Source organism: Lissotriton helveticus, chromosome 6 (genome assembly GCF_964261635.1).
Source record: "Lissotriton helveticus chromosome 6, aLisHel1.1, whole genome shotgun sequence".
NCBI lineage: Eukaryota > Metazoa > Chordata > Amphibia > Caudata > Salamandridae > Lissotriton > Lissotriton helveticus.
The window spans coordinates 11,536,873-11,562,488 of NC_136067.1; the positions used below are offsets into that span (position 1 = coordinate 11,536,873).

Below are 25,616 nucleotides of genomic sequence, written 5' to 3' on the forward strand. Positions count from 1 at the left end.
AGTGGTTCTAAGGACAAATCCCAAGTTCCTTCCAAAAGTCATTTCACCTTTCCATCTCAATCAGTCTATTGAGTTACCAGTATTCTTCTCTCAACCTCAAACAGTTGCTGAAAGAGCTCTCCATCCATTAGATGTAAAAAGAGCGCTCCTCTACTATATTGATAGGACAAAGCCATTTCGTAAAACAAAACAGCTTTTTGTGTCCTTTTCTCCTCCACATAAAGGTAATCCCATCTCAAAAACTGGGATTGCAAGGTGGATTGTCAAATGCATTCAGTCAGTCAGTCAAAAAGTCTTTATTTCGATTAATTAAAATCATAAAAGCAGCATCAAACATAAAAACAGGTTGCAATAAAGTCCACAGGTAGATTAGTGTGCAAAGTATTAACAGCTATTCTTTCAAATATACAGAATTTACAGATCATAATTTGTTCATTTGCTAAACTTTGTAGTGCCACTAACGAAACTACAGTTTAAAACTATACTATATACAATAAAAATGGAGAAAAGTTTTGCAAGAATTCATATATATACACAGTATTTACAGTTCATGAGTTTTGCAAGTGTCAGGCTTTGCGACACCAAATTAGAACAAATACAATTTAAATTCCCCCTTCTTCTTCTACTTTATTTTCTAATAGACAGGTGTTCATGCTTTTCCTATTGGTCCTTACTGCAGCCACCAGAAAACTTGCTACGCTAAAAATAGTATGCACACTTCCCAAGAGTTGCAAGAACAGGAGGGCGGGTCTTACTTGCACAAAGCCTGCTTCTCGTAATATTGGGACCAGAATTTTTTTTCGAGCCTCAGCAAACTTGTCACAAAACATAATTAGGTGAAGTGTGTCTTGTGTGGAGAAATTGTCACAGGAGCAAGGTGCAGAATCTTCGGGTTTAGCCAAGTGCGGAAAAGGACCCAAAGTGAGATGTATTAAATTAAACCTAAATCTAATCAACAAAAAACGGTGGAAAGGGTTCATAACAATCTTTAAATAAGGTTCAATAAGAATGGACGTCTGTAAAAGATACATTCTTCTTACACCCCTTTTTTTAAGCTCCTCTTCCTCCCTCTCTGCCTCCAGCAGTTTTCTAAAATTATGTTTGATCCAGGCTACATCCTCTTTCTTAATTCCTTCTGGGACTGTGTATAAATCAGGGTGTCCCAGTCTGACACACGCCGCTCTAACGTATGCCAGCCATGCATTCAAATTTGCTACCAAAAGGCAAAGCGCACTCTATTAATTCCCCCTAGGGCTCATTCCACCCGTAAACTAGGGGCATCTATGACATTTTTAGGAAACATTCCTTTAGATGATATATGCAAGGCAGCTACATGGTCTGCACCGCACACATTCACAAAGCACTATTGTGTAGATGTGCAAGCAAAACAAGCTGCTGTGGGCCAGGCTGTACTCAAAACACTATTTCAAACCACTGCAACAGATACTGGCGGTCGCCACTAAGGGCGAGAACTGCTATGCAATCAATGCACTAGTGTGTGGTCAGCAGCCCATATGCCTTGAACGGAAAATGCTACTTACCAGTATGCATCTGTTCTTGGCATGTAGGGCTGCAGAGCCACACACGCTCACCCGCCTCCCTGGCTACCTATATCTGTTCCAGTATTATTTTAATTAGATATAATATACATGGACATCTCTTTCTGTTCTCACACAAATCCATCATTTGCCCAGTGGCGAAAAACAATCTGAAGATGGAGTCGATGCCTATGCGCAGTATGCTCCAGAGGAGGAGTCATCTACCAAACAAAGAGTCTTCCAGGACAACAACAAAGTATAATCATCCAGGCCCACCACCAGACGGCGATCTATGCACTAGTGTGTGGTTCTGCAGCCCTACATGCCAAGAACAGATGCATACTGGTAAGTAGCATTTTCCTTCCTTTCTGAGTTTACCTCATTCACCTCCTGGCTGGTTATCTTAGACTGATGATCAGTTGTTGCAACTCGTTTCTAAAGAGAAGATATTTAAATTCTGTCCTTCAGCTTCAAAGTGTCAGCCTTTAGTGTCTTCAGCTTGGTGTCTGGCTGGTAGATTGTACCACCAACAGCCATTCCACCTCATTTGATGTTGAAAAGGAGTCTTTGTATCGAGGCTTGCTCTAAGTGAGACAGGAAGCCTGGGTCCATATATCACTTTGCCATTTGGTCTCAAGCTAAACCTCACAAATGAGGCTCAACAAGGTCAAAACCTGTCCGTGTTGGTTGTTTTCCCATACAGAGTGGATGTGGCCTGGTATTTTGGGCTTTACTAAGTTACGTATTGTTTTGGCACCTAGAATGAAAAAACAGACGGACTAGAATACCAGTGGAATCAATACGAGAGGCTGAGATTCATGCAGCACTCCAGCCATCACTTTCTGTTCTTCTCTGACAGGAATTGGATTTTCTCCTGAAGAATCTCTTCTGGCATTATTTATATTGGACATGACAACTGTATTTTCTCCCCATTTGAATAGTTGTTTTTTCTGTACTTTAGAACCTGCTGCACATCGTTAAAAGCAGTTGCACAAACTTCTCACTCTGTGAAAGCTCAAGATTGCTACATCCCTTTATCAGCTTCTCGATAAAACGCAGCTCAGTCAACATAGTCCTTTCCCTTGAACTACACTTCTTTCAGTTGTGCACAGACATTGTTTCTGCACAGCTGAATTGTGGAAACGCCTATTTACTTAATTTTAGGGGAAAGCTTGTGCGCTTTGATCTGAGCCCAAAAACACATCTAAAGCATTGCGCAAACATAGTTTTAGAATATTTATGCACCGCCACCACCTGACCATTGGTCAGCACGACTGTGAAATACTCAAAGCAGAAACCGAGATGAGGGGTGTTCTTTACACATGAAAAGGCACCTCTTTCTGGAGAAGAATCCATCAGGACTGCATCAAAAGTCTTACAATACCTCTGTGGATAAAAAGGTTGCACGGGCTCTGGGATCCATGCAGTGTTTTGTGCACAAACAGAAACAGTGATGATTGGTGCTTATTGAAAAATAAGACGTATACAGCCGATGGGTATAATACAGTCACCAAGAAAACTGTTCATTCTTACAAAATGCATGCATTATATGTCCGAATCTCTTTTAGTGAATGGGAGCGTTCAAATAGAGCGCCTTCTTCAAATTCATGCACTAGCAGACGCTCTTGTGCGTAGGAGACCCCTGTATAGTCAGGCACTTTGAAAGATCATGCATATCCTCTTCCTAGACCGCTCTCGAGCGAACCGATAAGAGCCAAGGAAGCACCTAAGACGGCTCTCCGTCTTACCGTAATGTTGTGACTGTTGACATTGACTCTGATCTAGAAAACTTCTTGGGCACCCGTCCTGTTTGAACAAAGAAACCTCTTGGACGCTCGTCTCGATTGATCGACACCCTTATACGCTCCTTTGTTCGTTCGCTCCTTTGTCCGATCTATACCCGGCTCGAACCCTCGTGTTCTACCATAATATGTGTATTGTATATTTGCACATAATTCTACATGCTGTGAAGCGCTCCGATACCCTCGGGTCCAGCTAGCGCTATATAAAACTCCTAAAATAAATAATAAAAAACATATATGGGATGCAGCTACCGAATGTTAATGAAAGCAGAGTCATTTCAGGTATAGTAGAATATTACATTAACGATGAGTGTATTAAATATAATATTTTGTTCAACATGAAGACCTTGATTTTTTCATTGTCGAGCTAGCTTTTTATTCCAATTTTCAGCATTTGGTCTTAAAGTTTGACAGCAAACCAGTGCTTCGCCCCTTAACAGGCGCACGGGCCTCTGGCTTTTTCAAGACTAATAATCCAAAAGCATTACTTTAATTATTGATAAATGGAAAATGAGCTTTTTTTAGACACAGGCCCTGCATGACTGTGACTTTACACAAAAATCTATTTAATTTACTTTTTGTTAATCTAATATTCTACCATACCTGAAATGACTGATGGATACTTCAAACTGTGGATTCCTCACCTTGTGAATATCCTCCCACACCAGCCTGGATCCGGAAACACCAAAAGCCGTGTGTGTGCACGTTGGTAGGAGGTGCCATGTGACTCCGCGCTGACTACATTACACTCTTGAAGTGACAAACTGAGCCACATATAAACGCCACCTATGTACGCTGACATGAGGTTCTTGCAGAAGCTTGTCTGCGACCTCCTATGCGCAGCCCATGAGCAGTTTGGAAGGACCAGTGTGCAGATTCCTGAATTGGGACCTTTTTAGGAGACCATTCCACAGAACAGGGAGGTGAGGAATCTGCAGTTATAGTTTGCACCAGAAAGCGCGTTACCAAAGGTAAGTAATCTGTTCTTCATTAACTTTTTTGTGGCTGCTAACCAGACCTCAGTGCATGATGTGAATTTACAAGTTGCTGCTGACCGCGGCCTTTTATGGTCTTCGTATTATTGTGGCCATAACTGATATATGTGCAAGTACATACCTATATATGTGTGTGGGAAACCATAGGCCAGGCCTTCTTAGCTCGAATGCGTGTTTTAATTAATTTTCAGTTCCTGGGTTGTAAGCTGAGGATTGCACTTGAGGGTGCGACTGTTTTTTAGGTTCTGTTTCCAGGACGTGGGTGGTGCAGTTCTTTGAGAAATAGCCATGTTTTCAACTGCTAGTGTAATGGCTCCTGGCTGCTTCTAATGTTGGTTGGTTGTGCGTTCCAGAGTTTGATGGCTTGTACTGAGAAAGCATACCACCTTATTAAATCTGTAGGAGGTACTAAGTGCATGTCCTGTTTGGTATGTATTGTTTGAAATTAACTTGTAGGTATAGCGGTCCTTTTCTTTGGGTGGCTCTGTGGCAATGCAGAGTGCCTTGAACATTGCCCTTCTAGCTGTAAGTAGCCAGTGCAGTGCTTGCAGGACTAGAGTGAGACGTCCTCTTGCGTAAAGGCTTAGAAGGAGCCATCTGGCAGATTTTTGGGGAGTTGTATTTTACGTATGATGAATACGGGTGCAACAATGTGTAGGATGTTGGCATAGTCAAGATTGAGCGTGAGGATGGTTTGCAGTTCATGTTTTGGGGTTCAGGAAATGTAGGGAGGCATTAATATATCTCCAACTGTACTCATGATGTTTGACAGGGTGTTTGCACCTTTTTAACCCTATCCGTGCTGATGACGGAACCGCTCCGTCACCAGCCGCGGTGGCGCTGTGCTGATGACGGAGCGGTTCAGTCATGGCCTGCCCGACGCCTGCGTGACGCGTTCTATTAAGTTCTATTAAGCGGGCGGGGCCATGACGGAACCGCTCCGTCATGAGCACAGCTCAACCGCGGCTGGTGACGGAGCAGTTCCGTCACCAGCATGGGCGCGCCACGCTGCCCCCCCCTGCCCCCTTAGCGCTGCGTCGGAATAGCCGCCGCAGCGATGAGGTTAAAAGCAGTGATGAGTACTAGGAAAACAATGGCAGGTTAGGTGCCGCATCAGATCTCACCCCTTCCTTCGGGCGAGGGCAAAGGGTCTTCTGGTCTTGGTCAGGGGTGGTGCCATGAGTTGACTGTGATGTATTGTAATGGTTGATGTTCCTGGTTTTTAGATTTCTAATGTCATTCTTCTTCTGTTTTGGTGTGTATGGACTTTTATCTATGTCTTTTTTATGGCTATTTATGTGCCGAATAAAGTATTATGAAACATGCTAACCAGAAGTCTTGCACACTAACATGCTTTGCATGTCCATTTTGTGTGTGTTCACTGTTCCTCTCTTGCCTTCCAGAGGACACCCTGCTGCAGTCTCAAGATTTGGCCGCCTCCATTCGGCTACTAAAAGAAGAGCACTTTAACACCGGCCTGGAGCTGGTGCGCAGGATACAGGAGCGACTGGCAGCTATTCTGCAGCACTCAACTCAGGTGCGTGCACCCATCGGTTCCACATCACGTGCCTGTGTGAGGGTTGGGTGGTTGAGACTCCCACAACCAGCACGGTAGCCATAAAGAGATAAGTTGTCTTGTGTGTGCCGTTGTGGGGGTTGGGTGGAGGAGACTTCTACGATTGGCAGGGTGGCCATAAAGAGAAGTTGCCTTTTGTAAGAGACAGAGCTACACAGAATGACAAAGTAGATGCTAAGCCATTCCGCTTCTATGGGTAATTGTTACATAAGATTTGAGAAGTCCTTTTAATTTATAATGTTGATGTCTCAGTAAACAACTCAGCCCTGTTGTTACTCTCCAATATTGTGTTGTTTAGTTTCAGTGAATGGTGTTCTGATTAAGTAAGTCGAACCCCTCCAGGCTGCCTGATTGGATATACCTATAAGCTGAGCACACTGTCACTCTTTTACGCCACATGTTGTTCAATCTTGTTTTGCTTTATAACCAATGTTATTGATTTTATATCAGTAATACTACTACGAACGTGACCACCGTCCTCTATTCAACACAATATGAACAGAGCACAACAACAATCAGTTGATCACCACACCCAGTCCATAATAAGCCAACCACCTGCCCCACACCTTTTCGTATTTGCGTGGGCAACCTCTGGCCTCATAGATGGGGCGATCCTATTGGGCACACCAGTCCTTCCCTCCCCCTCCACTGTGCCACCAGCAGGGGGAATCTGGGACTTCGAATTGTGAGATATGTCTCGTTTGGCCACCAGCATCGCCGCTCCGATGAATAGGAACTCCATTCTCTGCCCACCCACATCCTCCAATTTAGCAGGGGTCTAGTATGGTCTGGTTTATGTGTTCATGAGTAAGGTTAAATTTGAGGGAAACTAGGACGGCAGGTGAGGAACATTTCCGTCAAACCAGACACAACTGAGGGTAAACCGTGCCCGGTGCAGGCTCGACTCAAGCGTACCTCGGCCCTCCTTGGATGTTGAAGGCACCCGAACTTAACATGCCCAGTTCAAAGTGAGTAATCAGTCTATTCTGGGTCCCAGTCAGATATGGTTCAGCCATTTAAAATGTATGTATTGCAATATAGCCCTAGGCTAGGCCTTCGTTAGGAACTGGGACAGGAGCCAAGAAAGGAGAGTGTTGTATGTAAGGACAGTTGATCAAAGGCGAGGTGTAGGAAACTGGCTTTTTATATAGTGTACTAAAACGCTGTAAAAAAGCAAATTGAATCCCCAGTTGGTAGACAGAGGCAAAACAGATAACACTAATGCTCTTTTTGTGGTAGTGTGGGCGAGCAGTTGGGTTTATCAAAAGCTGGTGTAAAGCACTTGTACTCACAGAGGCAATAAATGAAACACACACTCTGAGACCAATTTAGCAAAATAACATTTCCTATATATTTTATCAAACCAAGAACTTCGTTCAAAAGTAAGTACTGTTTTTGTTATAAAATTTTACAGGTTGGTAAAATAGTTCCAAGTTGTGCGCTTTTACCACAATGCAATCCGATGGGAGGAAAAAGCATATAGATCTCACAACCAGATACAAACGGATTGAGGGGTTCACCTTCGGGGTTTCGAGTTTCAGTAAACCCAGGTCCAAAGTACTACCCGTAATTCTTTGGGAGCTGTCCTGATTCGGTCGGGAACAGGGTGCTGGTGACGTTGGTATCTTGTGCGCTACGAAGGAGGAGGGCCATCTGGAAACAGGCTGCATAGGGGGACTTGGGGACTTGGGGACAAGTCTGAGAGCTCCCAAACAGAGGCTTGGGTTGCAGGGGCTTTGGAACAGGGGAGCACAGCCGATTCTTCAGTGACCGGGCAAGGAGGGTGCAGTGCAGTTAGGCTGGCTGGGCTGTGTGTTTCTTGCAGTCGGGGGCAAACAGCTGGCAGGGGCAAAATCAGGACTACTGGGCCACTCTCGGAATAGGTCTCAGGGGTGCCGATGTACCTCGATGGCTGCTCGGCTCTGGGACAGTTGCAGTTCCGACTGAACTCTTCACTGTGGGTGTTTGTTGCAGGGTGTCCGGTACCCCGGGCATTGGTGCTGCACGGCTCCGGTAGGTCATGGTGACTTCTTTCACTGTGGGAAGACAGATCTGACCTTCCAGAGCACAGGTATCTCTTCTTGGTCGGTTGCCGCGTCGGTCTGGTTGGGGAGCTGCAAGTTGGTGGAGCGGGCTCTTTGTTTTGGTGCCTGCCGCTGCAGGGGAGTAGCGCCTCTACTCCACGTGAGTTCTTGGGCTGTTTGCAAAGCAGCAGGATGAGGCAGTTCACCACAATTATCGAGACTCGGTGCAGACAGGCAGGGTTTCATGCCATAAGTCCACTGCAGTATATAAAAGCAACAGTGGTCCTTAATTTATAAAAATAGGGGTGAGAAATGCAATTTATAGACAACAATCTGTACTATAAGCAAGGTGTCCAGCCGGACACTAATTTAATCAATGTAGATATATAAAAAGTGATGAGACAAACATTAATACAGTGGGATACAATCCTGTATCCGATACATACAACACAACCAAGGAAACAAAATTACATAAATACAGGCAATTTTAGCAAGGGGAGGCGCTAGTAAAGTTCAGTGGTCATCTAGCTGACCTCATGTAGTATACACAGTGGATAATTCATTAATAATTACAGTGTTACCACACAACTGTCGACGGCGTTTCGATCCTACATAAAATATGGGATCATCATCAGGACTAAAATTAATTGCCAGAACAAACAAACCTATAGAGAAGGGAGGCAAGAGAGCAAGGGACAAATTAAATCCTCAGGTCTACAAGGTATTGCAATTCAATTAACCCATGCCGTACTTAACGTGAAATCTTTCACTCGTGAGTGAAGTGCTCCAGTGTGACTCAGACTGGTCAGTGAGTCACGCTGGAGCTCTTCACTCACGAGTGAAAGATTTCACGTTAAGTACGGCATGGGTTGGGACGTGGCTACGCAAGCCACGATGGCGGCCGTGTTTTGTTGAGGCTCCGCGATCGGGCTAACAATATCTCTAGACCCGAGGTTCGCCGTGGGCCCTTCACGCACAACTGCTGACCGGAGCACCCCTGTACCCCGGGGCGCCGACCACAGTGGCTCCGCCGACGCTGAAAGGGGCGAATTTCCTCCGTGTTTGCTCCCGCCAGAGCCGCACGCCGCGACCCAAGATGGCGGCCACGACCCGGTGACTTTGCTCTCCCCGAGATTCCCTCAGCTTGGCAGCAGGGTGACCGCCGGTGGATTTCCCGAATCAGGCGGCGAGACCAGCGGGGGCTGGGCGCTGCTGTGTCCCATCGCTGCAACTACCCCCCCAACAACAGGAGCCGCCCCGCCCCGCCGCCCCGAGGACTCACCCCTGCTGCGTCCCGCTCCTCGGTGGCCGCCCCGGGCAGCCTGCGGAGCCGGCCAACATCGCTACGCCCGTCACGGAGGTAGGCGCGAAGCGGAGACTGCCTGCGTGACTGGGGCGCCCTCCACGGCCACCCGATGCCTGTTCCCAGGCGGTGCCTGACCTTAACATGGCGCCCATACTCGTCTGAGAGGGACGGCGTCTGAGGGGCTCCCGGCAGTACTTCTGGAGCCCCAGATCACCGCGCGCCTCCCTCACGCTCCTGCTCCTTACACCTGGAAGGTCTGAACAGCCAGCGGGGGGGCCCCTCAGCCTGCGCCCTTGCTCCACCATTCAAGTGCGAGCACTTCACCGCTCGAGAGCCTGAGGCCTGGTAGGCTAGCCCTTGGCCACCCTGCACCTACTGTGTCCACGCATCCTCCCCTAGCGTGGGTGTGCTCGAGGGGCCCCTCCTCGAAGAACCCGCCTCTCCCTGCCCTCATTGACTCACAGCGCCCCATCTGCTGTCGGCATGGGGAAACCAAAGGGCACACAGGCGACCGCCGTCCCAGAAACGGCCTCCGAGAATATGCCACACACCCGGACCTGGTCGCAAACCCACGCGCCTCAAACGGACCCCACCTTATCGGCAAAGCTGGACCAGGTGCTGGCGGCCATAGAGATGTCCCGACTATCGATGGAGGAACGTTTGGGCACCCTCTCGACGGACATCAGCTTCGTCCGCGACGATCAGCGCAAACTGGCGGACAGAGTGACGGAGGGGGAGAAGATCCTGACCGACCTACAACCCGCAGTAAGGGCGCAGGGGACAGATCTGCAGGAGGTCCTGCGTCGCGTGGCGGCCCTTGAAGAGCGCACAGTTGATTTGGAGGGGCGGTCGAGATGCTGTAACATCCGTGTCCTGGGCCTTCCGGAGGGAATTGAGAACTCAGACCCCCTGAACTATATGGAGTCATGGACCAGATCTTTCACCCCCGAAGCGGAACGCTCGGCGTTCTTCTCCATTGAACGAGCCCACAGGGTCCCCGCCCAGGAGCCAAGACCAGGCTTCCCTCCTAGACCCATGTTAGCCAAGTTCCTGCATTTCCGTGACCGCAACGCGGTGCTCCGCGCGGCCCGGGCGGCAGGCCCCTTACAGGTGGAGGACCAGCATGTCATGGTGTTCCCGGACTATGCTCGAGGAGTTCAGCAGCAGAGGTCCACCTTTCTCGAGGTCAAGAGGCGCCTCTGCGCAAACGATGTCCAATACTCCTTGCTGTTCCCGGCCCGCCTCAAGGTCCTACACAAGGGTAAGGCCATCTTCTTCGTCACCGCCGAGGAAGCGCAAGATTGGGCTGAGCTCCACTGTCCACTACTACCCAAGGCGGGAGCCCAACGTGACCAGAACAGTTGCTCACGGAGATCCAGGAGACGTGGTTTGAAGCACCCCCAAGCGAGCCCCTCCAAGAGCCACGGATCATCCCCTTCGAGATCGCCTGATTTAACGCAGATCATGCGAGAGCGACGAGATGCCCTGAGAGCGGTGATTGAACTGCACTCGTCACCCCTAGCTCCGGACTTGGAACGCCAGCCCCACCTCTTCACTCCGGAGAAAGACCGTGACAGTCGTCCGTCGATGGCACAATGTCAGGAATAGGTCAGGCCTCCTCCCCCCTGGTCATCACGCAAACGATGGACGCTATCCTGGATGGACGACCTAGCACCTCCGAGTGATGTGTGACTGGATTGTATCCTCTTTATGAACACCTTGCTTACCGAATATGATCTGACTCTACTTCAGCGCTTTTCCTTTGTAGGCTCACGCGCGACTTATGTCACTTCTACAACAGCCCGATCAGCGCCCAGCCTCGCATACACACGCGCTGCCACGCCCGCAGTTTCTTGTTGTATTCTTCCCCTAGTGGGACACTAGTTTGGATATGCCGCCCCCGGTGATGTATCCCCTGTATTGGGACTGTTTCCCGCCCCCTGTTACCACTGTTTCCCCTCCTGTCAGTTCCTGTCCCTACCCCTCAGCAGCAGGGCATACACGGGCATGCACACGGTATATAACCTCACATTTCCCCGGGCCTCCTGGGAGCTCTCAGCAGTTTACACGACCTCTGATAGATGGCAGTTCCACGATCGGACGTTAATGTCCTCACACTCAATGTACGGGGCCTCCACACGCCTAGTAAGCGCTATTCTGTTTACTCATACATCAAGCGCAAGACAGCTGGGATTGCCCTCCTACAGGAGACACACATTAACAGCACCGAATTGGGCAGACTGCAGGCTAAATGGCGCGGGACGTTCTGTGCCACGACCTACTCGGCATTTGGGCGCGGCGCTTTAATCTGGGTTAGGCCAGGCACCCCCTTCCGAGAACTCAAGCGGGTGGTGGACAGGGAGGGCAGATACGCTCTACTGGAGGGGCTTTTAGACGGCCAAGGGGTCCTCCTGGGCAGCATATACGTCCCTAATGCTGAGCAAGACAAGTTCTGGGATCACCTTACGGGAGTCCTGGCCCAATTCACTGCTATTCCGTGGATCTTGGGAGGCGATTACAACTGCACGCTTGACCCCTCCCTGGACCACTCGCACCCTCCCCCTCCGCGCTCCCCAGCCCCCGACAATCAGAGCTGTTCCGCGCTTGGGCCACGCACTGGGCGCTCACCGATGCTTGGCGACACCTACATCCTCATGCCCGCCTCTATTCGTTCCACTCTATCCCTCACAACCTCCGGGTCCGCCTTGACAGGTTTCTATGCTCAGCTCAGATCCTCCCTACGGTCGTCTCTGCGGACTACCTGGGGCGGGTCATCTCAGATCATGACGCTCACATACTGCGACTCACCTGGCGCCCCCCACACCCACCAGTCCCTACCTGGCGACTACCTAGGGAATGTTTGACTGATCAGGTGTTCCGTGACTCGCACACACGCAGCATTCAGGACTACTTCACACACATCACGAACACGGCTTCTTCGACACTGATAGAGTGGGATGAGTTCAAAGTAGTGGCGCGGGGGGAATGCATTAAACAAATCACAGGGGTCCGGCGCACGTTGGAACAGGCACTCACAACCACGGAACAGCGCCTAGCTACACTCACTAAACAAGCTGATCTCTCTGAGGAACACACTGCGCGCACGGCTGAAGCAAAGTCAGCCTACCAAGCTGCCTGTGCGGATCTCAGGAAATGTAATTTTAGGGCCTATGCCTCCAGAGTCCATAGAGACAGAGACAAAACGGGTGCGATGCTCGCATGGCTGGCGCGACAGGACGCCGAAACCAGACCGATCACGGACATCGTCACCCCGGAGGGCGAGCTCGTGCGTTCCCAGGCAGAGATCCTTCTGGCGTTCCAACGCTATTACACCGTGGTGTACGGCGCCCCGAACTCGCTCTCTCCGTCGTCTGTCACCCATTTCCTCGACCCGTTGCCACTACCCACGATCTCGGATGCCGACAAACTCGCGCTCGACGCCAAAATAGCGGCTTCAGAAATTACTCAGGCGCTGCGGACCCTATCTCGCAATAAAGCCCCGGGTCTCGACGGCTTCCCGCTAGAATACTATTCGATCTTTTCCCCTTTGGTGATCCCACGCCCGACACAGGTGTTCGCGACGGCCCTCGATCAGGGTGTGTTACCCCGCTCGCTACGGGAATCGGTAATCGTGACCTTTTTAAAACCACACAGGGACCCACATCTTATGGGCTCGTATCGCCCCATCACTTTACTGTCTGCAGACTGTAAACTCCTCGGGAAGGTATTAGCAGATAGATACGCCCAGGTCATACGCACGTTGGTCCACTCGGACCAGTGCGGCTTTGTTCCGGGGAGAAACACCTCACAGAACATCCGCCGCGTCTTCCATGTTCAGGACCAGGTACGGGACAGATATCCTCGCTCCGCCTGCCTCATCCTGGACCTAGAGAAGGCGTTCGACACTCTCCAATGGCCATACCTCTTCTCGGTCCTCAACCGCCTCAATATCGGCCCAGTACTTATGGCGTACACGCGGCTCCTCTATACCCACCTGTCCACACGGGTCCGGATTGGGAGGCACATCTCGGCGGCGTTCGAGGTCCGGCGAGGCACGAGGCAGGGGTGCCCCCTCTCGCCTCTCCTCTTCGCCCTTGCGGTCGAGCCACTAGCGATCAGGTTACGCCAAGGAGGTCTGGACTGGGGCATTCCACTCGCGGAAGTCACGCACAGCGTCTCTATGTACGCGGATGACCTCCTCATCTACGTCCGGGATATTACGGCCGACCTCACCCCCATATGGATGGCGCTTACCGAATTCGCGGACGCCTCGGGCCTCCGAGTGAATTGGGATAAATCCACGGTATATCCCTTTCACCCGGACCTGCCACCCCGCGATACCTGGCTGGGGACGCAAAAGATATCGTGGTCCACAGATGCCCCCCGAAACCTAGGGATCCGACTTTACCATTCTCCCGCTGACATCTTCGGGGGCAATCACTGCAGGGCGCTCGCGGGCCTTCGACCGACAGTTGCTTTCTGGACCAGACTCCCACTGGCCCCGATAGGACGCATTGCCCTGGCTAAAATGATAATGCTTCCCCGGCTCCTTTATCATTTTACCAACTTGCCGGTGGTCCCACCCAGGTCCTTCTTCCGGGACCTCAATTCCCTCCTAGGTACCCTAATTTGGGGATCGGGCCGGCACAGGGTAGCCTTGAAGACCCTTCAGCTTCCCACCACCCAGGGGGGCCTCGGAGCCCCATCCTTCGAGTCCTACTTTCTAGCGGCCCAGCTCCAATGGCTGTCGTACTGGACAGCGGACCGGCACACACAAGAGGCCAATACCCCAACGGGTAGGATTCCGACACCGGAGCTCACCCGTCTTCTTCTTCCGGGCACTAAACCGTGGCGCACATATCCCCTACAGGTCACAGCGGCGCGTCAATGTATGCTCCGGGTCCACCGGATGTCTCCCAGGACAACCCCATACGCCCCATTGCTCCCGTTGATCGGCTGGCCCAGGTCAGATTCATACTGCCCAGCCCCCATGCTCGCCGAGTGGACGCGGTGCGGTATTACGAACATGGAATCGCTCTTTGAGGAGGGTCGGATTAAATCTTTCGATCGACTCGTTGCCGAATTCGATCTCCCCCCCCGGTCAATTCCTCCGATATCGCCAGCTCCTCAAATGTTTCCGTCCTTACCACAACCTCCAGACCGGCGAACCAGACGCGCATCCAGTTATACACGCAATCCTGCACATGGGTGCAGGACGCCATTTGGTCATGTGGTTGTATAAGGCGATTCGAGAACTCTTGAACGCTCCCCTAGTTTCCTTGCGCACCACCTGGGAAGAGGACATCGGGCGCCCGTTACACGACTCGGAATGGATCAAGGCGCTCGAATCCCCAAAACGTACGTCTAGGAACGCCCGTTTTAAAAACATCCAATATTACATCTTACACAGGGCGTATCTGACGCCGGCGCGGCCGCAGAAATTCTACCCCACTACTCAATTCCTCTGCCCCAGTTGCCACTCCCCAGGTGCAGATTACCGTCACCTGTTCTGGAGCTGCCCAGGCCTCCACCCCCTATGGCGGATGGTACACGGCACACTGAAAGACCTCACGGGCCTCACAACCCTAGACACCTGGGAATCCAGCGCGTTGGGCATTTTCCACATTCCGAAACAGCTCCCGGCACACAAGCGCTTTGTATCCCTAGTGTTACTACTAGCGAAAAGATGTATAGCTATGCACTGGCGATCATCAGAGGGCCCCCCCACAGCAGCATGGACAGGGGCAGTATGTAAATGGGCGGCGGCGGAAGAGGACGCCCTGCGAGAGGAGGAAGCTAAAGGCGCCCGTAAACACCCCATCTCTATGGAATGGGCCATGCTATTGCATCGCTTCCGACAGCTGACGCGCCATGATGACCCGGCCACGCCCACGCCTACACCCACCCCGAGGGCCCCCCCCCCCCGCGAGCCTGCAGCCCCTGACCAATGACTAGTGCCGGACGTTGGCGACCCGCAGTCCCACACTTCTACCCTGCTCCCGGGACGTTTGGCCCAATCTAACATAACACTCCCTCCCTCTAGCAACCCTGCTCACTGTAAACGTGAGTCTTTGGCCCCTCTAACGCCCTACCCCCATTTCTTCTCGATATGCCCGTGCAAACGCCCAGATGCTCCTTCCCCGAGTTCTTTCCCCCCAGTTACTTGGCAACACCGCTGTACAGCCTCTGCAGACCCACTCCAATGATCCCCATGATGTTGATTCACATGCTTGCGCTTTTCTTTCCTTTCTCTTTGAATTTTTTTTTCTCCAAAGTTCTCTAGCATTTGTGACTACTTACATGGTCTGTACTGCTATGATAACGAAATGCCAATAAAAATAAGTTTAAAAAAAAAAAAAGTACGGCATGGGTTAATTGAATTGCAATACCTTGTAGACCTGAGGACTTAATTTGTCCCTTGCTCTCTTGCCTCCCTTCTCTATAGGTTTGTTTGCTCTGGCAATTAATTTTAGTCCTGATGATGATCCCATATTTTATGTAGGATCGAAACGCCGTCGACAGTTGTGTGGTAACACTGTAATTATTAATGAATTATCCACTGTGTATACTACATGAGGTCAGCTAGATGACCACTGAACTTTACTAGCGCCTCCCCTTGCTAAAATTGCCTGTATTTATGTAATTTTGTTTCCTTGGTTGTGTTGTATGTATCGGATACATGATTGTATCCCACTGTATTAATGTTCGTCTCATCACTTTTTATATATCTACATTGATTAAATTAGTGTCCGGCTGGACACCTTGCTTATAGTACAGATTGTTGTCTATAAATTGCATTTCTCACACCTATTTATAAATTAAGGACCACTGTTGCTTTTAGTTTTATATAATATCACCCCAGGTCCTTGATTACCTTAAGGGTTCCCTTGTTGTTTCTACACTGCATAAGTCCACAACAGGTCATCTGTTCTAGGGTTGGCAGCTCTTCTGTGTCCTCTTCGGCTTTAGGTCTGTCCAATCTGAGTTTTTGGTTCGAGAGGTGCCACCTAAATACTCAATTAAGGAGAGTGACAGGTAGCAGCCAATGCGCTGCCTACCTGTAGTGTCTACACCCTCTATATGACCACTTCCTGTGGGAAGTGGGCAAAGCCCTGACCCTAGGACTCTATTTCCTTCCAAAACAAGATGGAGGAATCTGAAAAATAGATTCCAGATCAGCTGCCTCACCTTAGGGTTGGTACTGGCTGGATGTGGGCCCACCTCCTAATCTTACTGGACTTGGTTCGGACGTAGGCTCAGGATCAACACTCTGGGTTCCTATTACTACCGTCTCGGATCGACGTCAGAGTCCCTCATTCCGAGAGACTCTTTGGGTCGTCCTTCTTCCCCACACGGAGTCTCGCCCTTCGGGCCTCCCCGTCTCATCTCCTCCGGCTTCTTGAGAATGCACGACTCTGATGAAACAGATGCCCTTCAAATATTGCCCTCGCTGCCACGCAGAGTAGCCCTGGACTGGTTTCCATCAGGCCTGCAACCGCTGCCTTTCGCCCGAGCAAGCAGAGGCCGCCTGCGATGCCTGCGTTCCTTCCACTTGAAAAAAAACTCTGCATAACCCCAGGGCCCTTCGCCTCCATGTCACGTAGGAGCGGAGACAACACCCCAGATTGTTTCGGCAACCAGGAGATCGAGAGGGAACAGCATACTCATCCTTCGACCGCTGATGAGGTTTTCTGGTCCGACCCAAGCTCTGGATTGAGGATATTCCGCTGGCACAAGTGGTTGTGAGTACGGCTCCCCATACCTCTCAACACTGCTCGCATGTTGAGCAGCCCTTTGCAAAGGGATGTCCAGCCACTGTGGGCCCACAGAGCTCGGCCTCTGGCCATACCTGCCTTTAAGCCATGGTCAGCACCGAACCTCTGTCGTATGCAATGGGTGGCTTTGTCTTGGTGCCAAAGAAAGCATCAAATTTGTGCCATTTACTCCAGTGTCTGCGCCAACCAGACTGTCGGAGCTGATACTCTCCGCATTGTAACCGAAGTCGGCACCAGTCCCAAAGACTCCGGGGTCAGCTTTGAAGCCCTATTGGCGCTGACATGAGTCGAACCGATCCTTTAGAAGCTCCAGGACGTGATTAATACTCAGCAGCAGCATCTGGTGCTACAGCCCCACATGGGTGGGTTTCTCACCCACCCACTGGTGACAGCTCCACAAGCCCCCAAATACCATCTGAGTCCTCAACGTCCATCTTCCAGCTAAACACAGGAAGAAGTCAGACAAGGCTACCAACCCTATGCTGGATATTGAGCCACCATCACAACATCCCTCCCCGCCCCCATTCTCCACCAAGACCACAGCATTCTCCATCCCCTCCTGACTCAACACCTGACCCCCTCTCATATAAACCTCAGGGGTCACCGCACTCGGATACAGGGAAACACTGGGGCAGGGAGGACACTCAAGATACACCCCTCATTGTGACTCCGGAGATTCACATGATGTGGATCCTGAAGGGGACACCGATTCTGACTTGTAACCAGTCCAGCCTTCCCCTCCTGATGGCTCCACTTCTTACCACGAGCTGGTACCCAGGGCTGCTCAAATCACAAAGTCGATGTACACATTGACCCCATAGAAGATGATTTCCTTTTTGAGACCCTCTCCACTACCCACCGCTCCACCCAATATTTTGCTATGCTCAAGGACATTGTGTGTCCAGGCCCTGACATCATTCAGTCAGGGGTATCACTCTCCAGTTGGATTAAAAAAAAAGAACAAGGTGTCCCCTACTAACCCCATCTACATTCAGGGACAATTACCCCTTGGCTCTTTGGTAGTACAGACTGCTCGCAAGCGGACGACCTCTCAGGGCACCGGTGACACCCCTCCACCGGATAAGGAGTAAGCGAATCGATGCCACAGGCAAGGGTTGCAGCGCACCGACTACGACAAAATGGAAGAGCTCCTCCAATATCTTCCATATGAGCACAAAAGAAGAGGACATGAGATGGTATCTGAGGGAAAACATATCTCTAACACAACCATTCGTTGTGCCCTTGACGCATCTACCATCACTGCCAGAGGCGTACACTCCAGTGTGCTCCTTCGTAGGCATGCTTACTTCATATCTTCAAATGTCCAGCAAAGCCTGATCAACATGTCATTTGGCGAGCAACTCCTGTTCGAGCCGCAGGTTGACCAAAAGCTGGAAATGATAAAGATGCGTAGATAATAAAGGCTATGGGCGCCCAGCAGATGCCTGCACATCGTGGGTCCTTTTGCCATACACCATATCGTGGAGGCTCGAAGACCACCTCCCCTGAAATCGCCACAGCTTTCGAGTGACAATAGGCGCTGCAACCCTCCCCTGGAAGCTACTTTAAAGGGTGCTACAGGGGCAATAATGCTAAAGGTAGAGACGAAGGTGGCGCTCCCAAGGGTGCTGCCACCACCAGTAAGCCCTGACTTACTTCTTCTGCCCCCAGATCACACAACACCTGTTGGGGGCATCTACAAAAATGTTTCCCTACGTGGCTCAACGTCCCCTCCGACCAATGAGTGTTAAACATCATACAACATTGTTACTGTCTAGAGAGTACCTCCACAGCTCCAACCGTACCACCTTTCAAGCACAGACTCTCCCCATAAACCAACATCTGCTCAGGGAAAAAGTCCTGGAGCTCCTCCTCAATAATAAAATAAAAACAAATTTGCTAATCAGTTTAATCCTGAGATTTCTTTGAACATATTTGTTTGTCAGCCCCAGTTGTTCCTGTATATTATTGTGACCCTTTCTTTTGGGCCTATTCAAATCCTTTTATATAGGCAGGTGGGTTTCTGTTGGTGTTGGTTTCTATAACGCAAAGAGACCCACACACGAACTGCATGAGGAATGCCATTGCATGATGCGTAAAATCATTTGAAAAACAGGACATTGCCTATTGCCTGTATGCAATGCCCTTACACTGCATGCACTATATGTAAGTCACCCCTACAGCAGGCTTTGGAGCCCTACGGCAGGGTGTATTATATTACGTGAGGGCTCACCTGCATGAGCAGATGTGCCCCTGTGATGCCTAGTTCCATTGCTAAGTATTGCAAGTGTTCTGGGAGCCATGAGGAAGACATGGACTGGGCACTGGTCATTAGGGGTTACCTAGCTACATAATGGCTTCACTGGAAATAATGGTGCTTGGTATCTAGCAGCTCGTCTTAATAAATCTGTGCTGTTCCCAGCATCAGATGTATTGTAACATGCACCCAGATTGCCCCTTAGAGGTGCCCCAGAAGCCTTACTAGCCCCCCAGATTGCTGGCTGCTCTAGAGTGCTAGTTGTCATCTAGGGGGTGTCATTGCCCCGGGGTGAGTAGCCCATTTGCTACTGCCTTACAGTACTCCTAACGCCCCTGAATGCCGGATGTAGGTGGCCCCTGACACCAGGAATTCCGATACACCTACTGGGAACAGAAGAAAGACCACTTAACAACATGAGAACAGAAGACCTGCACCAAAGATTTGCGCCAAACTCTGCCAGGCTGCTTGCATCTCGACAATTGCTGAGAACGACTTCCCAAAATGCTGAACATTCTCCCCAAATCCTTAAAGGACTACCCAACACTTCGCCAACCAGCAAAGATCTCCCTTGGAATGGAGGAGCCATCCCCCTACATCTGCAGGCACCATTCACATTGCCCAGTACTCCGTTTTGTTGGACATCGGTCCCACTGAGGGAGCAACTCGCCAGGGCAAGGTTGTTGAGAGCCCAGGAAGTCATCCCTGTTGCTTCACCGAAGTCCCAAGACACTGAGCCCTTCCGGAGCCTGCCTGCACCAATATCCTGGGCACCGGAGCCCTTGCAACTTCCAAGGCTAATTGCATTCCCCAGCGAAGCTGACCTGCCAACGAGGGAGGTCAAAATTAAAGAGGCCGCTGCGGTGGACTTAGGCCCTCTGGTTGGACTCTATCTTTGAACTGCAGTAAGTGGAAGGTCTGCCATAGGCGCGGAGCGGCCCGCCCTGACCATGACCAGAGGCGGGGGCGGCACTGGTTCCACCAAGCAAGGACCGATCGACAAATTTACTGGACCCAGCGGGGGGTCCGGGGCCTCCGGGGGCGGCCAGGGCACGGGACCTGATAACGCGGCCCTGATGGCCGCCATCACACAATCCAGGGACATGCTAGACGCCAAGATTGGCGCAGTGGGAGCTGATGTCATGCTACTACGACAGGACCTCCGCAACGCCGTTGCTCGCATCACAGAGACCGAGACCAGGATCACGGGAGTGGAGGATGATGTCGACACCCTGAAAAAAAAAGTGGCAGAGATGGACAGGATCCAAAAGGGGCTAGCGCTCCGCGTCGAGGATGCAGAAGGGCGAGCGCGCAGGAATAACCTGCGTTTCGTGGGCTTTTCCGGAGGACTGCGAGAAAGGGCCCATGGATGTGTTCCTAACACGGTGGCTGGAGAGCTGGCTTCCCACGGACGTCCTGTTGCGCTGCTTTGTGGTGGAGCGCGCCCATAGAGCCCTGATGCAGAAACCGCCAGTGGGAGAACGGCCTCGTCCGGTCATAGCTAAAATCCTCGACTTCCACGACAGAGACACTATACTCCGGGAAGCGAGGGTCAAAGAGACTCTGCTGTTTGACAATCACAAGATTATGATCTTCCCAGACTATACCAAGCAGGTGCAGCAGCAGCGCCGTTCCTTCCTAGATGCGAAGGCCAAACTGCGAGGTCTGAAGATCCAATATTCACTGCTGTACCCGGCCTGCCTTCGAGTCGTCTTTCAATCCAAGACCCACTTTTTTGATACCCCGGAGGCGGTGTTTGGGTGGACTGACGAGACGACCAGGCTCCGACCGAACGCCCAGCCGGGCTTGGGCCCCGGATCATCGCGTGGATCGTCGCCGGAGAGGGGCGACTCTGTCATCAGGGGTAAAAGACACAGGAAATCTCAGTCACGAAGACGCTCCCGGTCCGGGAGCGGCCCCCTAGATGGCACACAGCCCGACACTGATCAATCAGGGAAAGTGAATTGAATACCATGGGAACTCTATCTTCCTTACTTGACCCTTCTCCGTTATTGGACTCTGCGGGGGGCCCGGTGCGGCTGCCACAGCGGTCGAGCAGATGGTATCTGGTGTGGTGAGACCTGGAACTTGGCTCGGCTCGGGGGGAGCGATACTGGCGTTATCTGACTGCCTCGCTCTACTCGAGTTCCGGGACAACCGTGGTACAATGGGGTTCGGGGTACTGACCTATAGGGCGGCCTAGTCCTCCCATGTTAGGGGGGCGGCCCTGAGGGAAGGTCCCGTTAGTTGGGGGGTGTAGTGGGATCCATTGGTATGGTTGGCTTTGGGCACTCTGTTTTGGGCCCGAAGCTCCCCATGCCGCGACAGGTACTTCAGTGTTTCATGAAGTATAGGGGTGGGGGGGGGGGAACGGGCGTTGGGTAGTTGGGGGGGCAGTGTTGGTGGGAAGGGATGGGGGGTGTTTTGAAAGGGGTGCACGTGATTTCTGCTGCATTGACATACATGGTGCTGGGTGCCTGGGCTGGGTCCTGGGGTTTTCAGAGACTTTCCCATCGAGACTATGGTTGATCTCCCGAAGAAGGAACTCGCTGGTGGTTCTATGCGAATCTTAAGTTGGAATGTAAGGGGGATGCTGGACAAAATTAAACGTGGAGCGGTATTGAGCTGGGGTAAGAGGGACTCAGCTGATGTCATGCTATTACAAGAGACGCATATGTTGGGGACGAAGGCACTGAGCTTGCAGCGCTTTGGATATCATCAGGTATTTCATGCAGGGTTTTCCAGGGGCTCGAGGGGGGTGGCCATTCTTATTCATCGACGGCTGTCATATACCCACGAGCGTCACTGGCTCGATCCCCAGGGTCGGTATGTGTTTGTTAAGGGTATGGTTGGTACGGAGCCAGTGGTGTTTGGCAGTGTGTATGCCCCCCCTCCTCTACAATGGTCCCTGGCAGAGCGCCTATTTGAATTGTGGGCCGAGATCCCAGACTCCTTGGCTGTGATAGGTGGCGACTGGAACGATGTTGTGGATGTGTGCCTGGACCGAAGGAGGTTGCAGGGGACCGCGGTGGCGACCTCCCCTACACGGTTAAAAGCGATGATTGACGGGTTGGGCTGGGTGGATGCCTGGAGACACTTGCATGCCAAGACGCGTGAGTACACGTATGTGTCTGCTGTGCATGGCTCCTTCTCCCGGCTGGACTGCGTGTTTGTACCAGGAGCCTTTCTCAACAGGGTGAAGCAGGCCGCAATTCAGCATCGGGGGCTATCTGACCACTCCCCGGTCGTATTACGGATTGCATTGCGCAAGACGCGCCAGCCATTCCGGTGGCGGATGTCCTCGTGGCATCTCCAGCAGGCAGATTATACGAAACACATGCGCGGCGCGATTGCCCACTACTGGCAGGAGAACCTGGCGGACGGGGTTGATGGAGTGACGGTCTGGGAAGCCATGAAGCCCACGCTGAGGGGCGTTGACATTGCTTGGTGTGCTGCTGCCCGTCGTAGTCGCCAAGAGGCCACGGTCGCGGCTGCGGCTCGAGTGGGGGTGTTGGAGGGTCGGTGTCAGGGGGACGGTGACGGTGTGGCGATACGACTGCTCCTGCAGGCGCAGCAATCCTACGCCTCGGTCTTAATGGACGAGGCTAGACAGGCTTGGCTGGCCACACGGAGCAGGATTTACCAGTGGGGCGACAAGTCCTGCACCATGCTCCATAGGTTGTGTCAACAAACTCTGCAGCCGATTACTCTACCGGGCCTCACGGACGGAGAGGGGACTGCCATAACGGACCCTGCTACCCTTGCGGCGAGCTTTGCTGGCTACTATGCGGAGCAATATGCCCCTCGGGACAGTCTCCCGCCGGATGCGATTGACAAGTTCATTGCTGACCTTCCCCCCCGTGCGATATCGGACGAAGCCAGGACAGCCCTGGACCTTCCCTTAACGGCGGAGGAACTGGGTGATGCGTTGGGACAACTCAACACTGGTAAGGCGCCCGGACCGAGCAGATTTCCCAGTGAATTCTACAAGAAATTCCACCTGCAGCTGGGACCGCACTATAGGCGGGCGCTGGAGGCAGCGCGGGAACGTGGTAGCTTGCCAGCGGACTGGCATCAGGCTGCAATTGTAGTCTTCCAGAAGCCGGGCAGGCCTCCCGACCGACACGAGTCGTATCGCCCCATATCTTTAATCAACTTTGAAGCCAAATTATTGGCCAAAGCGTTGGCGAACCGCCTCCTCCCATATGTAGCGGACTTGGTTCACCCGGATCAGGCGGGCTTTATGCCGGGTAGGGCGACGAGACACAATATCAGACGCGCGAAGGCGGCGGTGGAAGCTGTGGGAGCGACTGGAGAACGGGCGGCGCTACTGCTGGCAGACATTGACAGGGCGTTCGACTCAGTCAGCTGGACTTACCTCTTCGCCCTTTTGCCGCGCCTCAACCTGGGTCCGGTATTTGTCTCGTATGTCAGGCTGTTATACACAGACATCACCGCCTCAGTGCGTATTTCAGGAGCTATTTCGGAGAGATTCCAGGTTGCTCGGGGGACCCGACAGGGATGCCCCCTATCCCCTTACCTCTTTGCACTGGCCATGGAACCGCTGGCCGCGTGGGTGCGCATCGATGCACAGCTTCGTGGCTTCGTGTGGGGGGCGGGACTCTCGGACAGGATCGCGCTATACGCGGACGATGTCCTCTTCTTTATGACCGACCTTAACCGCTCTGGCCCTCGAATCTTGGAAATAATGCGTATCTTTGGAGACGTATCGGGACTCTTCCTCAACCCGCGCAAATCGACCCTATGGGTACTGGACGGAGAGTCCGAAGCATTCTCTTGGGCTTCGGCTCTACAGGTGGCGGTCGGTGGTCTAAAATATCTGGGAGTCTTCCTGTCTGAGTCGGCCGCAATTGCATGGGAGCGCAACGTGCAGCCGGTATGGGACAAGGTCCAATCGGACGTCAAAACCTGGTCTCGTATGCCTCTCAATATCTATGGCAGGTCCGCAATTTTTAAAATGGTCGCCCTTCCTAGACTCCTGTACCAACTGCAGAACCATCCACACAGGATCGACCCGCAATGGTTCCGTCGAGTGAATTCAGTACTGGGTCGCTTTCTGTGGGCGGGGGGTGCTTCCAGAGTGGCATTGCGGACTTGTTTCTTGTCCACGTACTGTGGGGGTCTCGCTACATCAGACATTCTGTCCTACTATCAGGCCTCCCATTTGTTGGTTCTGAACGAGTGGTGGTACGGCGGTCACAGTGACCCAGCATACGCCCTGGAACACTTTCTGATGGGGGATGCCACGCTACATACACTGTTGTACTCGGCCGGGCGGCGGAAGAAACTGCCGCAGGTTACTCAGGTGGTCTTCACGATCTGGAGACAGGTGCTGCGCCGCATGGGCTGGTGGGGTCGGCTGACAGCGGAAACCCCACTTTGGAACAATGGACAGCTCCCCGCACTAGCCTTGCTGCCGGGGTTTGGTGGCTGGGACTCCATTGGGATCTCGTCACTTTGCCATGTTATTACTGGAACTACCCTCAAATCCTTTCAGGCCCTCAGCACCGAATTTGACATGCCCAAGACCCAATTTTTTACATATCTACAACTTCGTCATGCTCTTGCACCGAGTATGTTCAGCATCAAAGTATACAAGGCATAATGTCCACACCCCATCATTTTTCAATGGTCCGATGTGTCTGCCGTCTCGCTCGATACCAGGGTCCTGAACCCTGGTATCGAGCGAGACGGCAGACACATCGGACCATTGAAAAATGATGGGGTGTGGACATTAAATAGACACGTTCCACATGACCAGAGTTCAGTGCACACGGAAGGATCTGACTGTCATCCTTCTCTGCGAGGCCACTTATGCCTTGTATACTTTGATGCTGAACATACTAGAAAACAATAAGTAAAGACAAATATTCCTTTTCAAAATAGCCACATATGAAAAGATCATTACTGACAAAACGTAAACCGTGATGGCAATTTCCCTATAAAAAGATTTGTGTGACAACATTGAAATCCGAAAAAAAACTTTCCGCCCTGAAGAAGTCCTACGGACGAAACGCGTTGGCTACGTTTCTTCTTTTTAAAATTGGAAAATTGTTAATAAAAGCAAAAAAGAAAAAAAGAATCTCCGGTCCTACTGAAATGTTTCTTCAAAGAATGCACTTAATGTTATTGTAAAAGATATACTGTGTGGGGTGCTGTACCATTGTGTTGCTTTGAATTTTTGGGAGTCTAGGGGTATATGACTTCAGGTTAATAGCACCCACAACAAACTTATTATACCACACTGTATAGGATAAATGTGCAGAGCGTTTGGCCTGATACCCCTGTTTGGTGTTTTGTAATGCTCTTGCACCGAGTCTTG

The 25,616-nt window shown here is 51.5% G+C and overlaps 1 protein-coding gene across 4 annotated transcripts in view; it reads left to right on the top strand.

The window, feature by feature from the left end:
• The window catches only part of LOC144762134 (cullin-9-like), a 518,599-nt gene that overhangs the window by 455,366 nt on the left and 37,617 nt on the right, over positions 1 to 25,616 (top strand). For all 4 annotated transcript variants that reach the window (XM_078647278.1, XM_078647280.1, XM_078647277.1 and 1 more), the window contains one exon: positions 5,739 to 5,872. In XM_078647278.1, the coding sequence (XP_078503404.1) occupies positions 5,739 to 5,872 (134 nt within the window). The remainder of the gene's footprint in view (positions 1 to 5,738; positions 5,873 to 25,616) is intronic.